Genomic DNA, 15,822 nt, shown 5'->3' with positions numbered 1-15,822 from the left:
TAGAGATCGGGTAGTTCCTTTCTGCGGCGGTAGGGAGCAGTAGTGGCTAATGTTGTGTTTGTTTTGGCTTCGGACAAAAAGCAGCAGCAAAACGTGTGTGAATGTGAATGCCGGTATTTTAAAACTATATTCTTTAAGGAAATTTTTTCTAGTCCGTTCAGCTTTTACTCTCTATCAGTTTCGTGGCATTAAATTTGCTTTCCTGTGGCTTTGAAAGGTAATTTAGTATACGTGCGCAACGTTGGTTCTCTTCATTTGTTGATCCATGCATCATGTTATCTCCCCCATCTATGTATCACATATATACATAATTTTTTTCTTAAATTCGGCGGAATTTCGTATTAGATTTTCCTCTACATAAGTCAGAAGTTTTCATTCGGTTTAGTTAAAAGCCATAGTAAACATTCACTCTTTGCCCTGGCTGTCGACTCATCGCAAGATTAACCTCAAAATCGTCATCGATTTGATGAATGGGAATGGGTGGTAAAACTAAGCTATCTAAGGACTTTTTTTTATGCGGATCGCAGTGGAACGCGGTGGATCGTGATGAACATCGGTATTTTTTTATTTCGTTCCTCAGCGTGATCCAAGCGTTCCAGGTGGATCAGGGTGGAACGCTGGATCGCCCTTCCGAGGTGGAGCGAGCTCGCGATCCACTGTGATCCTAACCTAATGCGAGGAAGTTGCCGTCCCCAAAAAATCAAAACAATAACAAATCGAACCGAATTCCAAGTTTGGATTTTTTTATCACTTGGAACACTTGGATCGGTCCGGATCGCTCAGGATTCCGATCCAGAGCGTTCCACTGCGATCCACCCTGATCCGCGATAAAAAAAAAGCCCTCTACTGAAGTTCAGCATTTATCGAGCCCTGTTTTTCATCAGTTCTCAACTGAGCACTTCAGAGTGACGATGGTACTGATGTGTTGCAGAAGTCTGTTTTCAAAAAGGCGCCTCTTAGACTTGTGGCAATTAAGCTCCACGTACATCAGAGTCACTATACACTGGAGCGCCAATGAAGTCTCATTTTGAGGCTCTCTAGTTTTTTGTCCCTATTAGGGGTTTTTTTTCCTGATCAGTGAAAGCACCAGTGGAATTCCACTGGTCGCCATTTTGGTATGATATTGCCCGTGTTCAACCGGGAGTTTCAGAACGCACTTTCCACCAATGTAAACTAATGAATTTATTCCTCTCTTCAAACCTTTACCTCAATGATACTGCAATAATAGAAATTTATACTCAATGTACCAGCATTAACTCCTTTTCTGTTGTAATTAAAGTACAAGGGAAAATAACACTAAATAAGCTTGAATAAATATTACCTACGTAATTCAATGCATGGGCGAAAGTGACAATGCAGAATAATCGGACTCAGTAGGGGGGGGGGGGGGGCGCAAAATATCCTCGTTTTCTCCAGTTTTCTCGTTTGTATGTTTAGTTTTGGCCTGAGATCAGGCTGAGATAGGGTTAGATTGTCCACCGGTGGATTGGAAATACTGGAGAAATCTCCGGTGCTCCGAGCGGTAGGTTTGTGAGCAAATCCACGGGCAGTGGTTCAACCGGTCTTGATGTCAGCACCAACTAGTGAGTTAAAGAACGCAGTTTGGTGATCGGTTGCACCGCTGGTAAATGAAGAAAAATCCCTTATAATTAGTATGCAATGACTAGCTGTGCCACATTCATTGATTCCCAGCTCCTGGCTTTCCTTCCAGATGGTCTAGGTAAAAAGTTATGTTAAAATCAGGTGATCTGCACGTTTTAAATTTATTATGACGTTATGATAGTCACTGAAAAGACGTCGAGGCAAATAGAAAGCTTGATACCACTGTTTGTGGATTGAATTCAGCAGTGCTCCAGTACTTAGGGACTCAGTCTACATTACGGAGTTCTCCGTGGCAGCAGCATGTGTACTTGAAATGAACCATGTTTTTCTTTGAAGGACTGGTGCTAATTTATTCATCTAAATATCCCCCTTGGAGAAAGTTAGTAGATGTGGATCATTAAGTGCAATCTATGTGTCTAGAGTGAATATCAAAATTTCATGATGGTAAATAAGTCTCTTAAATTAAATTTTATTTCTCATTGCAGATATTTGTGCCCTAATTTTCCGAAATGGCAAGTGAAGAGAAGAAGGGTGAAGAGGAAGAATTTACCACTGGACCGTTTTCAATATTGACAGAGTCTGTAAAGAACAACACCCAAGTAAGGAGTAGCAAATTTTTCAGTATGGGTCTGTAGATCAGGTCTCAGTCATAAGGGAATTTATGCTCTTGTAGCCTTTTCTTGAAGAATGCTTTAATCCAGAGCCCCCAGCATTTCTTATTGAAATTCATAGAGGTATTGTCAGATAAGTTGACCATTGTTTACTTTCGGCTTGCAAGCACAGACGACGAATTTAGGTCCCTGCACAAATTGGTGTTTGCTACTATCCACCTTGAAAACATCTGTCTCATGATTGTATCGTAAAAAAACTATTTATCAGTTATGATTCGCGACTTTTATATGGTTGTGATTTCTGTGTGGCTAAAATTCAAAGTGTTATAAGATTTGAAAGTACTGAAAAAATTATCGAAGCTTGTGTTCTTGCTTCTGGAAGAGTTGGATGTTTTAATGTGGATAGTAGTGGTGCGAAATCGCTTGCAAACCAGGAGGAAACAATGGTCAACTTATCTGATGGCACCGCTAAAAGTTTTTTCACAAAATGAAACTTTTAACCTTCATAGCTCCAATTTGGTTTGACATTTCAAAGCATTTCAACGCATAGCATTTTTCTTCTCTGTGCGAAGAAAACTCTATGAAAACTCGAAGGAATATTAATTTGTTCTCTCTCAAAAAATAAAATGGGAGCAAAGATTTCTAAACACCACAAACAAGATACATGGTCTGGTAGTTCCACCATCGATATGTGTGTTGCACTAAGGAAAAAGTTGACCTCTCTAATGAAGGTCCTCTGGTTTTTTTGCTGAAAATCTTCTTTCTTACAGACCTTACGAATTTTTAGGATGTTTATCGGCTGATTTCTCTCTTTGCTGTTTTTGTATGAATGTTAAACGTGCCTTAAATATTTCCTAAATAATGTCTTTTTGCAGATAATTATCAATTGCCGAAATAATAGAAAACTTCTTGGAAGAGTAAAAGCATTTGATAGGCATTGTAACATGGTATTAGAAAACGTTAAAGAAATGTGGACCGAAACTCCTAGAACTGGTAAAGGGAAAAAGAAGGTAAGCGGACACTGTTTAGTATTCTGTTTTTTGTCCTGAAGTGAAACCTGCTCAGAGCGGAAAACCAATCTTAACAGAAATTTTTTGCGGGCCTATGGATTTGCTGTGGTAAATAGTGCAAGCTACCAGTTGCCAAAATGGAAAGATTTTTCGGCGAATTTAACGGAAAATGTATTCGCTTATGGAAAAAATCATTATGAAATTGGCAACCGGCTAAAGGAATGTGTCTTACTGATTCTTGCCTTACGTCCGTTTGCTGTTACTCAAATTCTTCGGAAAGCCTAAATTTACTGTATCCAATGGAAATTCCCGCTGAAATCACTAGAAGAGTCATCAAATCTTTTTCAAAGCAGTTAATAGCAAACCCAGTGATGTTGCGGAAGCAATTGTGGGGGATTGGTGTCAAAAACTTGCTAAGTTAGTAAAAGGTTAAGAGCCTAAAGACATCAGCAATTTAGATGAAATCAGTAACTTTTTTTGATTCCTTCCAGACAAATCCGTGACCTTGAGAAAGGAAAAATGCACAGGTGGAAAATACTCTGAAAAGAGATTAACAGCTTTATGACAGGTGAACTTGGGGAAACCTTTATTAAGCCATAGGAAAAGCAGCAAAACCCAGATATTTCAAGAATATAAATAGTATGGCAGCCTAATAAAAAGGCTTGGATGTTTAATTTAAATTTTTTAAAGTTTTTCGTTTTTTTTAATTTTTTACGTTCTGTCTGTCTGGTAAACCTGTCCTTATAGGAAACCCGATGTTAACGGAAACATTTCTCCGACCTGTGAGATTCCATTATGAACAGGTTTCACTGTACTTCTAATCTTTAGGATTTTTAGCTCCTTTTTCTACCTTTTCTCTGCACAAGCTGTCTGCTCAAAGCAAAGCAAAGGATCACTCAAAAGATTTTTGGTATGCAGGTAACTTCAAAGCTAACTTTCCACAGGAGTGCGGAAGAAAATTTTCTAACAACCCAGAGAAATTTTCTTCTTTTCATGAATTTTTGACCAAAAGTGAATAGTACATACTACCTTAAAATTGACACATTTTTTAAGTGGCCTCAATTTTGCAAATGAAGTGAGTAGTTTGCGCTGAGATAAATTTGACACTTCACAAGCTGCCTTGTGTTTTTCTTTCTTTATTAATTTGTTTTTATATATTATTATTTTATCTCCAAATTTATATTATTTCATCGAGTTGATTCTTAATAAATTGATTTAGAAGGCATAAAGTATTAAAAGAATCCTGATGATTTGCTAAAAATAGGTACTAAAAAAATTACGAGATCTGCCAAAATAAATTAGGAAAATTCAGCCATTGCCTATTCAAAAAAACAATGTGCAAAACTTGCCAAAAAATTGGGATTAATTAATCTTTTGTATGCATGTTTCAGGGTAAACCTGTCAGCCAAGACAAATTCATTCCAAAAATGTTCCTTCGAGGTGACTCGGTGATTCTAGTTGTAAGGAATCCTAACTTAACAGCAGCCTAAAATCTCAAAATCTCTCAGCTACCTCATACCACTAACTATTAATGCATTTGACTTCTATGATCCTCAAGTTATGCCATAAGATTATTGCACCTAATCATTTTCTTTTACACGAGTCTCAATATCTTTATATTTTCTCCAATCTTTTTTTATCATCCTCTTTGTATCAGGTTCTTTCTCTTTCTTCGTGATTCAGGAGTAATCAGTTCTTCTTTAATGAGAATTCAAGGCACAAATTTCTGTAAACTGTATAATTAATTTTTTAAAAATGAATAAAGCTGAAAAGGATAACAGTATTTTATAGTCAAGATTAATTTTTTATCCTCCTTCTCTTTAGCATAATCTCTTTTATCAACAGATTTGTATTGCTTGAGAATTTAATAGATTCTTTTTCAATTCAGGGAAATATGTAATTTATTTTTTTTACACATTATAATTGAATCGGGACATGCGAAAATCGCTAATGTCCATTTTTCCAGTCTTCAGTTTTTTTGAGTCATAATACTTTCAAAGAGTTGATACAACCATAAAAGTGATGAAAGGACTCGTTTAGGGATTAAATTTACCTGGAGACGTGTATTGACGCCACTTAGGTGTTTGCATCCAACCCCAAAAAATGTTATCAACTCATAAAACTGGACAAAGACTGGAAAAATGGACACTAGCGGTTTCTGCACATCTTGATCCAATTTTCTTAAATACACTGAATAGAATTCCTATAAGAGTGGAGAACTTCCAATTTAAGGCCTCAATGAATTAATAATTTAAATAAATCTGAAGAATTTATGAGTTATGCATGACTGGGCATGGGGAAAGGAGACTTAAAATGAAAAAAAAGTATATTTGAGATTAGTACACCACTGCCTAAAGAGGTTAATACTGTACCATTTGCCGGATAAAAACATCCTGGAATTGACTTCCCTGAAATGTTTCAGAATTAAAAGTTGAAAAACTGTAACTTGGAGAAAAACGGAAGACAGTGCCAGCTTCGGACTCACTTCATTTCAAATGATTCTTACTTTGTTAATAATGCAAATTTTGACGTAACAACCTTGACAGTTCTAGAAATTTATTTTCATCAAAAACATAGTATCGATAATATCTATCTGAGATGTAGCTTTTAGTTCTCCCTAAAAGTTTACTCTATTTTTTTAAGTCCCCTTTCCCTATACCTGATCACACATGATTCATTCAATTAATTGATTTGTTTATCATTTCCTCAATATACATATACATTCATAGGAATGATAGGCAAAATTAATTAATTATTGTGCTTAACATTTCCATGAATGATCAACTTTCCCAGATGATAAAATTGGAGCACCATTTGATGACTTGATTTGAGATGTCAACTGTTTACCATCAAGATAAACATTAGAAGAAAACTTTATGTGGTCACATTAACAATTTTGTTTTCATGTTATTTTTATCTACTCTCATCATATTTACACGCCCATGGTAAACTTAATCAGACTGATCATGAGCTCCAATTTGATTTCTGGAAAGCATAGAATATAAGCCCTCTAGCAGTTGAACTAGGAATTGGCTTCTTGCCATAGCAAGATTATTGCATAACATTATTTTGTTATAGCTGCTACGAGGAGAGTTATTTTTCGTAGAACTGAGGAGAGGACAGCCTAGTGCTGGAAAAATAAAAGTGTGAAGTTTATTTGAACAAACTTACATTTTATGGAAAAGCAAGTCAATGACTAAAGCTTTTCAATATCACAGCGCCAGCATTAGGATCGAAACCCAAGAAAATACATAGCACATAATTTCATGCAAAATTAGGTGCTCCTATTTTACTCTCTTAGAATGATCTACCAATTTAAGTAATTTTTTATGTAAAATTGCCTCAGAATCGCAATGAGTGCATTAGCCGAGTCTAAACTTTTTTTCTCATGCCATACTTAATATGAAAAACTATTTATTATTTTAGGCTGTTTAAAAATGTCTATTAGAACAAGATCTAATTAACGGCAGATAAGTTACTCTGAATTTTGAGTGAAACTCAACATACCTGGCAGCTTTTCTGGTAAAGCGAAACCACACAACGAGCATCTCTTATGAAACATTACAATTAAAAAAAGAGAGATGCAAGATTGTCTTATCATTGGGATTTCTCTAGGAGCCGCATTAAAAGATGATGGCGACAACTTTGAATTTTACAGGAAATTTGTAGCGCCTTCTTCATATTAACTTAGATATTTGTCAAGAATATTTTACGGAAAGAAAAACTAGGAATGGTCATTAAAGGCAGAGAATTGTTCTTTCAGGCGAGTGCAACAGGAAAAGTTTGCAACTATCTCATTCAACACTTTTGGAATAAAATTAGGGCCGGCTTGTTCCTAATGGTTTCAAGCAAGAATGCATCAGATTCAAATGACATATAATCACTAAATCAAAATTTAATATGTGTATAAACACCTTTGTAATGAGGACAGTAAAGAGTCATGCACTTTACTAACGTAAAGGTTCTACACTCTGTTCAGAGATATGACCACTCCCTGTGGTGGAACTTATTGACAGGTTCCAGTATTGGAGTGTAAAAAATTATGTTCGAAAATGCACACTAGATAATGCTGTAACACATGATATTTTTTTTATTAATAGGACTGCAGCAGCCTGATTGTTGAAATTTTGTGTTTGACGGGTGGGTATGGATGACATAGGTTAAATGATGAAGCGTGATTGGTCGGCTGTGTCTTATTGCTGCTTTGTCGATTGGAATGGACAATATACTGTCGAAAACTCAAGAGGTGCCTTTAGTTTGTCGTCCATTCCAATCGACAAGGCAGTGATAAGACATAGCCGACCAATCACGCTTCACCACTTGACCTATGTTATCCATGTCCACCCGACAAACACAAAATTTCAACAATCAGGCCGCAGACCATAATATAATCTGAAACAAGCGCACTTGAAACCTATATACTGTTCTCATTTCTCGCATCATATTAACGCAACATTCTGTAACTTGTTGGTGCACCTATGAGTCTAAAAACACATGGAGGTAAAAGGTTAAAGGACACTACATTTTATATTTACACAAAAACTTTATTTCACAAAAAATGTTTGTTAGGTAGGCTTTCATCCTAGAGACAGGAAAATTCAATGTTAGTCTACTTAAAAAGTTCTGAAAAGTCACAGTTTGGACTTGGTGCTATGAGACTGGAAATCAATCACAGCAGTTCCTAGAGGGTACAAACTATGACTTGCCTTGAATTGTGTGATATTTACAATACGTTCTGCAGTGCTGGGCTTAAGTTCAGTTTCTTCAATTGCTTCTGGTCCTTTATCAACAGAGGATACAATGTGTATGGAAAGTTTATGCCTGCTTGGAGAATTTTCCTCAAACTGACTGAAAAATTCCACAACGTCTTGCTTGGTCAATGTGCGCAACATAGCAACATCTGTATTACGCCTATCAAAATTATACTCTTGAATCATGATCTCACACCAAAATCTAGAGGAGAGTTCTGATAAACTTTTTGGTTTCTCAAGTTTAGAGACAGCCAAAGCCTCTACATGAGTTTTGAATTCCTCTTCATCCATATTTTCAAGAGTTGACTTCATGGTTTTTAGAAACGCTTCTACTCGTTCGTTTAAGTATATCGGATGTCTGGTAGACTGAACTATGATTCTGAAGCCTTGAACACCATTCGTTCGACGAACACCAGTGAACACAATGTAACCAAGTTGTTCTTTGGTGCGGAGTATATCAGAAGCAGGTTCTTGTAAGATGTGTGCCACTAGATCCAGCAGGACATTGTTTCTTGTTGTCTGGACACCAGTCTGGAAATATGTTTCAATGCAACCACTTTTGTGGAGCGTATGTTCAGCTTCATAAATTAAATCGGAAGCATCGGCCAGCTGCACTTCTCTGACGAGAAGCCGCTGCCGCGGCAGTAATGGTCATATGGGCTCATACTGCTTTAAATGTTTCTCAACAATGGAGCTCATGTTGAGAGCAGTTTTTTCAAGTACATTTCCATGGACAAGGCACTCTATATATAGGTTTGAAAAAAACTGAGGAATAAATTTCTCTAGACTCTCCACAGTCAAGAAATCAGTTGCAGCTAGAAGTTCTTCCTTAATCCATTGCTGTTCAGATAGGAGAGCTGACAAGTAATATTCAGCATGCTGATACGGCTGTTCAGCCTTGAAATTTTTCAATTTTCGGATGTGGTTCTCTTTCAGAATTTCGAATCTCTGTTTGTCGATTTTCAAAGACACCAACCTTTGCATAATTTCATCAAGAAATGCTTCCTGTTTATGATTGTACCCTCCAATAGACAGAACTATTCCATACTTAGTGTTCCCCATTTCCCATTTGAGTCCTGCCAGTTCTGCCGTATACGAAAACTCGGTTAATGCATCTTTGAAGAGACACACAAACAGATGGGTTTTGTTAGCTGAAGCTGGATCCAAGTAGGCTAACGGACTCATAAATTCAAAAGTGACAATTGCTTTTGGCAGTAAGAATTCATCATCCTGCTTGTGCCAAACCCGCATCAAGTCCTCTTTGCGAACGACTTGTGGGAATTGTGAGACGGAATCACTGGACGGAAGGACGTCAAAATCAGTCGCTATTAAGTCATTTTTTTCTGGAAGTTGTAACTCATCACACAAATCAACTGATTCCCATGCTTTAATTTGCTCTGCTGGGATTTTTTCAAGTTTGTATTTTATCTCATACCATTTTTCTGTTTCACTTGCAACATTTTCAAACTTCTTGCCAACAACGATTATCCTGACCTTTGAGGGGCAAAGATGCCCCAATATATGCTCTATTTGATCAGGATCCCACTTTGGTGATAGGTAAGCTCCACTTAAAGTTTGGTTTAATGGGTAGCGATGCAAAAAGCTGACAATACTTGTGACGTAATTTCTTGGAGACTCCTTATCCTTGAACTGAAAATGCATTTTTGCCAGAAGTTCATTCTCATCATGAATCCATTTTTGAGGCCCCTCTTTTTTCAGTAACTTAATATATTGGAAGACTAATGTTACAATATCATCAATATGCTCGATACCTTCTTCTGTCAGATCAACATTCACAGAAAAGAATGAGAAACCTTTAGCACCAGATCGACATCCAGCTACAAGACTATTGCACCAACCTCGCCTCCTTAGGGCTGATAGGAGACTACCAGACCCTTCATGACCAAGCAGATGACTTAAATATTGGTCAGGCTGAAAAACAAGAGAGATAAAAGTATTTATAATGCACCATTCACAGAAGAAGTGGAGACTTTCAAAACCTAGGCTACACTTATCAGTTTAAGTGTATTTTCCAAAGAAAATACACTGTTGCATTCTCCCGTGATGTCTGACCCAGACCTGGGACCTTGTGGAGAGCACCGATCACGCGTCGTAGATCACGAATATGTATGCCATTCAAATTCATGGTATATATATATGTATGTATGTATGTATTTCCGCCTTTTAAAGATTTTTCGATTTTTGAGAAGTTAAATCTTTCTTACGTTGAAAGATATTTTGACAAATTTTTTGTATTTAGTAGAGATTCATTGGAACTACTATTCTGCAAAAAAAAATTTGAAATTTGAGGCAATAGATTTTGAGAGGTGAGGCTCGAAAGTGGGGGGAGGTCAAATCTTGTCCACTCAATAATTCGAGCGAAAATAAATATTTTGAGCTGAAATTCTTATGGGTGGTAGTTCTCCCCTAGAACTGGTTTGGTGTTGAATTTGAGCTAAATCGACCAAGTCGTTTAAAAATGGCGAGGTTTGAAAGTTTTAGGCAGGGGGTGTGCGGCATGAGAGGAGCCGGCCGGAGCAGGGCTGCACAGTGGGTCAGGGAAAGAAAGTTTTTGGACAAGCTGATCGTTGCACGGTGGGTCAGGGGGAAGAAGTTTTGGGACGAAGTGTTTGTCGCACAATGGGTCAGGGGGAGGAAGTTTTTGGATAAAATTTTTGTCGCACAGTGGGTCAGGGGAATGAAGATTTTTTATTTCGACTCTCATGAAGAAAAATTAAGCCAAGAAAAACGGGATTTCCCAATAAGAATAAATGGCAAGTTGAATTTCAGCTGTATCTTGCCAGTACACGGAAAAAGTTAAATTGCTGATTTAACAATTTTGTAGTAAAGAAAAGTGACTGCAATTTTTCAAAGTAGATTTTACGATAACAAAATGCTAATTTAACCACCCCCATGGTTAAATTAGCTTCCCACTTTTGTAAAATGTACATTTGAAACATTCCAGTCACTTTATTTAAAAATTAAATAGTTGTATCAGGAATACATTTTTTTCCATGTACCAACTTTGCTTCTAAATTGCTACTTACGGTGGAAGGAGACTTACTTTGCTTTCAAACTGGTCACGGAGGTCAGGGAATGGAAATGTAATAATCAAACTGCGCAAATCTTTGACTGGAACGATGTAAGCTTTCAGTTGTAGTTGGTCAGGCCCAAATGGATGTTCCGTCCACTTTTTAACTTCAATAGACTTGTTCGTAACAGGATGGAAATATTTTATGCACAATTCTTCCAGTTCATCCAGAGATTCTGACAAGAGGAAGAAGGGAAGAGACAAAACCAAAATTATTATTTTCTTTTTTAAAAATAAAAATTGCGTTTATACATATTATATTGCCTCCAGGGGCTGTTGTGCTTGTTATCCGTTATCAACAACCAGCCCCTAGCAACTCTAGCTCCAAATTATCAAACCAGGGACCTTCTGATTGTGGGGTAAGCACTACATATAACTTTAGAGTAGAAATATGGGGGCTGAGATATGTTCTTAATAAATTTCTTTTTGAGACACATCCATACTACCACAACTCATATGGATGTATTTGTGGCCTGTTTTGCACTCAAATTACTTTAATTTTGCACTTTATTTCATCTAAGCTATTTCCATATATGAAACAAAAAGTCTGGATGGAACATTGAGTTACCTCGTCCAAGCATAGCCAGGGTCATGATATTGGATGAATACCACTGTTGGTGGAACTTCATCACTGCATCACGAGTGTTGATGCCGTTAGCTTTGGGGTTGGTAAGGAGAGTATCAAGAGTTCCTGGAACAAAAATAAGGATTATCAACTCAGTTGTCATCTTTCAGCCCGTGTTAGAGGGGTCATTCAAAAAGTAAGTTTCTGTATTTCTTTCATAAGAAGAACGGAAGTTGAAAAATTTCAAACATACTCCTGATAAACTTATACTCTCGGCTTTATGATGGCATGTTAATTTTTGTTTCTGACTTAACAGATGGCCCAGTAACCGAATTTATCTGATGCCACCTTGAAAAATTTTCTGCCACCTTTCACTAAGGTGCTATGCAGGGTTTAGTTTTAAATGAGCATTCTCTGCTATTTTTTTTGGATTTCCGCCAGGCTTTGGCTTTCTCCTAAAATCTCTGCCATTTTTTTTCTCTTGGTTCTGTAAAATCATAATGAAATTCAGACTTTATCAATAGCTCAGCGAAAACTTTCTTGATTTTATCACAATACCACACTGAAAGGAATTTTAATTTTGCTTCATTTCCAATCGAAAAAAAGCACCCTTAACCCGAGATTCAAATGGCCCCCAAAAATGGCGTCAGAATGGTTTCTAACCTCAGACAGATATTAACAAATAGTTCGTCGCTATCCAAGTGTAGATCTGGCGTATTTTTGGAGAAAAACATGGCATATTATGGCGTTGTCTCATGTTGTAAGTGATAAAAATATTGTTTTTCATAAACATCAACCAAAAAAATTGAATTTTAGTATACTAGTAAAAAATCTCCCAGCTTTTCTTCAGAAAAAACTTTGGGATTTGTAAGAAATTTCCAGCAGTGTTTAAAAAATCTCTGCCTTTTATTAGAGCAGTCCCCGGTTATTCGTCTGACAATCCTTAATGACTCTATTAATATTAGATTGGAAAAAATCATATTACATAATTGATCCATTATATTACACTCATGGTAAAAAAGAATCAGTAATTTAAATTGAAACATTATGCTACCTGTGCCAAAACGATTGTACTCATGATCAGCACTGCTGGTTGATTTATCGAACTGGTCTATTCTCCAAGTATCATTCGGAATATTTTTTTCATGCTCGGAATGGATAGCATGCACCTCTCTCTCACTCATTGATTCTGTGAAGAGTGGCGCCATAAAAAACTGAGAAAATCTGAAATTGATTTAACAAATATGATTGTGATAAAAAATAATATGAGAGACATGATAGTAATTTCCTCAAGGCAGTTGTTTAGATTTGGATTTGAAAAGCTATGTATCTTGGATAATAATAATAATTATAAAAAAAAATTGATAAAATCACAGAAGTATAAAACTTTCTGATTATTTTATTCAATCTCCGACAGGAGAATCATCTACATTTCGTCATCAAAGTTAGGTTCTTGTAAGACAAAGCTGAAATGGATTGGTGTCATGGATCGGCTTCGATACAAGATCCTTTATTCAGGACTGGATTTAAAATAAGTTTTTGCAGGCTTGAGCTTACCGCTAGACTGCCGTGCTAAGGAAGAACGCTGCATGAGCCTCCGGAAGTTGTCAAGTTTCCTCCGATAAAAACCGAATTTACCAGGAAAATTCAAATATTATTTTCCAAAATTTACAGACAATTTTGTACGCAATATAATATAAAATATCTAAAAATTTCGAGGTAAGATATGCATGACAGTTGTCAAAAATACATGTTTTATCGAGGGAAATTCGGCAACTCTCAAAGGTTCATACGGCGTTCTTCCTTAGCATGGCAGTAGAGTTGACTAGAGTTCAGGGATCATCTAGTTTAATGCAATTAAAACTGATACCCTTAAGTCAGCTTCATAATGGGATGCCATTATAATGACTAAAAATGACATTATAATGCCCCTCTTTTTATGAAATATCTGCTTATATTAACAAGACTTTGAATTTCTTACCTATCTAAAGCTTCAGCAAAATGTGTATGAGCCACATCAAAGTAATACGTAGTATGATCAAGAGTTGTGAAAGCGTTGTTCATTCCACCATGCTCTGAAATGTATTTATTGTAATCATTTTCGGATGGAAACTTCTCAGTCCCAAGGAATAACATGTGTTCACAAAAGTGAGCTAAGCCCGGCAACTCCTTGGGATCATACATGAAACCTGGAAAGCAAATAATTTGACCTTTAATCTACACAAACAGATAAAGAAGAGAAACGTTTTACTTTCGATGGTGGTTGGATAATTTGACTGGTTCTTGGTTTAGACGCGTTGTCCTAATTATTATGTTTGTTTCTGAATGACAGGCACATTCACTGCAGAAAGAGAGTATTCTCCAAAGGTAAAGCATGACTCGCGGGTATTTTGTTGTGCCGATCAACGTTTGAGTTAAGTCTTTGTTTAAAAACAGTCTGACTTAATAATTCTCCTGACCCGCTGTGGGGCAAAGCATGTTTTTGCCTTTGACTATCTGTAGGTATGTAGCAAACATTCAATTCAAAATCTTTCCACCTATCATTCATTTGCAACCTCTTTTGCACACCCCCCCCCCCCCACCATTCATTTATTATTATTATTATTATTCGGTTTTTCTTCCAGTGGATATCTAGTCATTGGATTCCCTGAGGTTAGATGAATTTAAATTTATCTCCTTCTCCAAGTATTGTATCAGATTTAGCTGTTGTTTCAAATTCTTTCTTTCTTTTTCTTCAATGGCTCAAAAAATTCTTCTGATGATTTTTCTCTCAAATCTTTGCAGCATGCCTCTGATTTTCTTTGTAATAGTCTTCGTTTCTATGTCATATGTCACAATTGATCTGGTTAAAATACTGGGATACAATTTTTTAACTCAAATACTTACCGACATTGACGTCCAGAGCTGCAGCAGCTTTGTCCGTCTTAGGATCACTGATTAGCATTACTTGCATTCCATTTTCAAGTTTTAATCCTCTATACTTCCGCTCATCGTTAGCAGAGATGATAAGGGTATCCTCTACTTTTTCTTTAACACCCACCATGGTGCTGTAACGGCAATATTAAGAATTAGGTTAAAATCTACTTAAGAACGAGAAAAGAGAGATGGTGACTAAAATGACCAACGGGTGACCTGAGAAAGGAGGTAGTTTTATTTCACAGTTATCAAATTTAAGAAGACGCAGGGAGATAAATGGCCAAAGTGCGAAACAACGTACCTCTATTCCAGTGTTTCAAAATTTCCGTTCCAATTTTATTTCTTTCAAAATTAAAAAACTGCATCATTACCTTCTGTTGACTCTCTGTCCTGTCTACACGCCTTTGATGTGCATGTATGTACTCCTTCTGTCCATGCCATGTCAGCATTCTTTGCCCCCTTGCAATAAGCTTTTTACCTTCAATTAACCGGGGACAAACAATGTCAAAAGAGTTCTGAGAAAATTCGAAATCCGCTTTTTCAGTGCTCTGTTTAGCACCAAATTAGAAGCAAGGCTCAAAAGAAATGATTTAGACAGCTGAACAAGACAATGTTTCATGGAGTTGAAGTATCCGCAGAGATACCTACGTACACTATAGTAGAGTTCCATAGTAAAAGAAAAAGAGTCATTCACAGAGTATACGAATGCAAGATATTTGATAGAAGATGTAATGCTATGAGAAATCTTACCCAAAGTTTCTAGATCCTAGCGTAAACGAAGCAGATGTTATCTTACTACATCCATGGGTAAGCCCAAAGACATGCCGAGCATACGGCCGGCAAAATTTGAACACGGAGGGAGAAATAATGGCTGTATTGATGAAAACAATGATAAGAAGTTTGGGTTGAACCAATCAAAAACTAACTTGTGGGTCTTCCGATGATATAATTACCGCTGAAAGGCGGAAAAACAAGGTGTTTTTGATAAAAGAATGTAACTTATCTTTCCTACCTAACCTCCCTTGTTAATATCCCTGCTGATATGATGATAACGGAGTGGCTGCACATGGATGTACACTTTTCATTTCGAAAAGTCACTAGAGAACATGACTGATTCGTCTTCAGTTTTCGTCTAGCACAAAGTCAAAAAGCTTAATGCAAGTTAATTTGTTTTTAAAGAGAGTAAAATTTTTCAATTCAACTTATCTGAATGTAGTTAGGTGCTCATGAGATTAAAAACGGTCTTGGAACACGGTGGTAATTTTTTTAAATTGGC

The 15,822-nt window shown here is 36.7% G+C and overlaps 2 protein-coding genes across 2 annotated transcripts; one reads left to right on the top strand and one right to left on the bottom strand.

The window, feature by feature from the left end:
* The first annotated feature begins 44 nt into the window (after positions 1-44).
* On the top strand, positions 45-5,006 carry SmD2 (small ribonucleoprotein particle protein SmD2). Its single transcript, XM_019052742.2, has 4 exons — positions 45-217; positions 2,088-2,201; positions 3,089-3,223; positions 4,615-5,006. The coding sequence occupies exons 2-4, from the start codon at positions 2,112-2,114 to the stop codon at positions 4,711-4,713; spliced, it is 324 nt and encodes a 107-aa protein (XP_018908287.1). The 5' UTR covers positions 45-217; positions 2,088-2,111; the 3' UTR covers positions 4,714-5,006.
* A 2,740-nt stretch (positions 5,007-7,746) lies between these two features.
* Ide (Insulin degrading metalloproteinase) lies at positions 7,747-15,580 on the bottom strand. Its single transcript, XM_019052714.2, is given in 7 exon segments — positions 7,747-9,906; positions 11,039-11,241; positions 11,634-11,756; positions 12,685-12,854; positions 13,612-13,819; positions 14,517-14,677; positions 15,297-15,580. Coding segments are annotated over 6 exon segments (2,913 nt in total). The 5' UTR covers positions 14,674-14,677; positions 15,297-15,580; the 3' UTR covers positions 7,747-7,854.
* Positions 15,581-15,822: the final 242 nt, after the last annotated feature.

The sequence above is a fragment of the Bemisia tabaci genome, chromosome 5 (assembly GCF_918797505.1).
Source record: "Bemisia tabaci chromosome 5, PGI_BMITA_v3".
Lineage (NCBI taxonomy): Eukaryota > Metazoa > Arthropoda > Insecta > Hemiptera > Aleyrodidae > Bemisia > Bemisia tabaci.
Note: the sequence above shows the minus strand (reverse complement) of the source record. Positions and strands in the feature narration are given on the sequence as shown.

Excerpts from the sequence above, each read along its gene's own strand:
- SmD2 (XM_019052742.2), top strand. The coding sequence starts at position 2,112 with ATGGCAAGTGAAGAGAAGAAGGGTGAAGAGGAAGAATTTACCACTGGA. Across the intron at positions 2,202-3,088 it reads CTGTAAAGAACAACACCCAA|ATAATTATCAATTGCCGAAA; the intron begins GTAAGGAGTAGC and ends GTCTTTTTGCAG. Across the intron at positions 3,224-4,614 it reads CTGGTAAAGGGAAAAAGAAG|GGTAAACCTGTCAGCCAAGA; the intron begins GTAAGCGGACAC and ends TGCATGTTTCAG.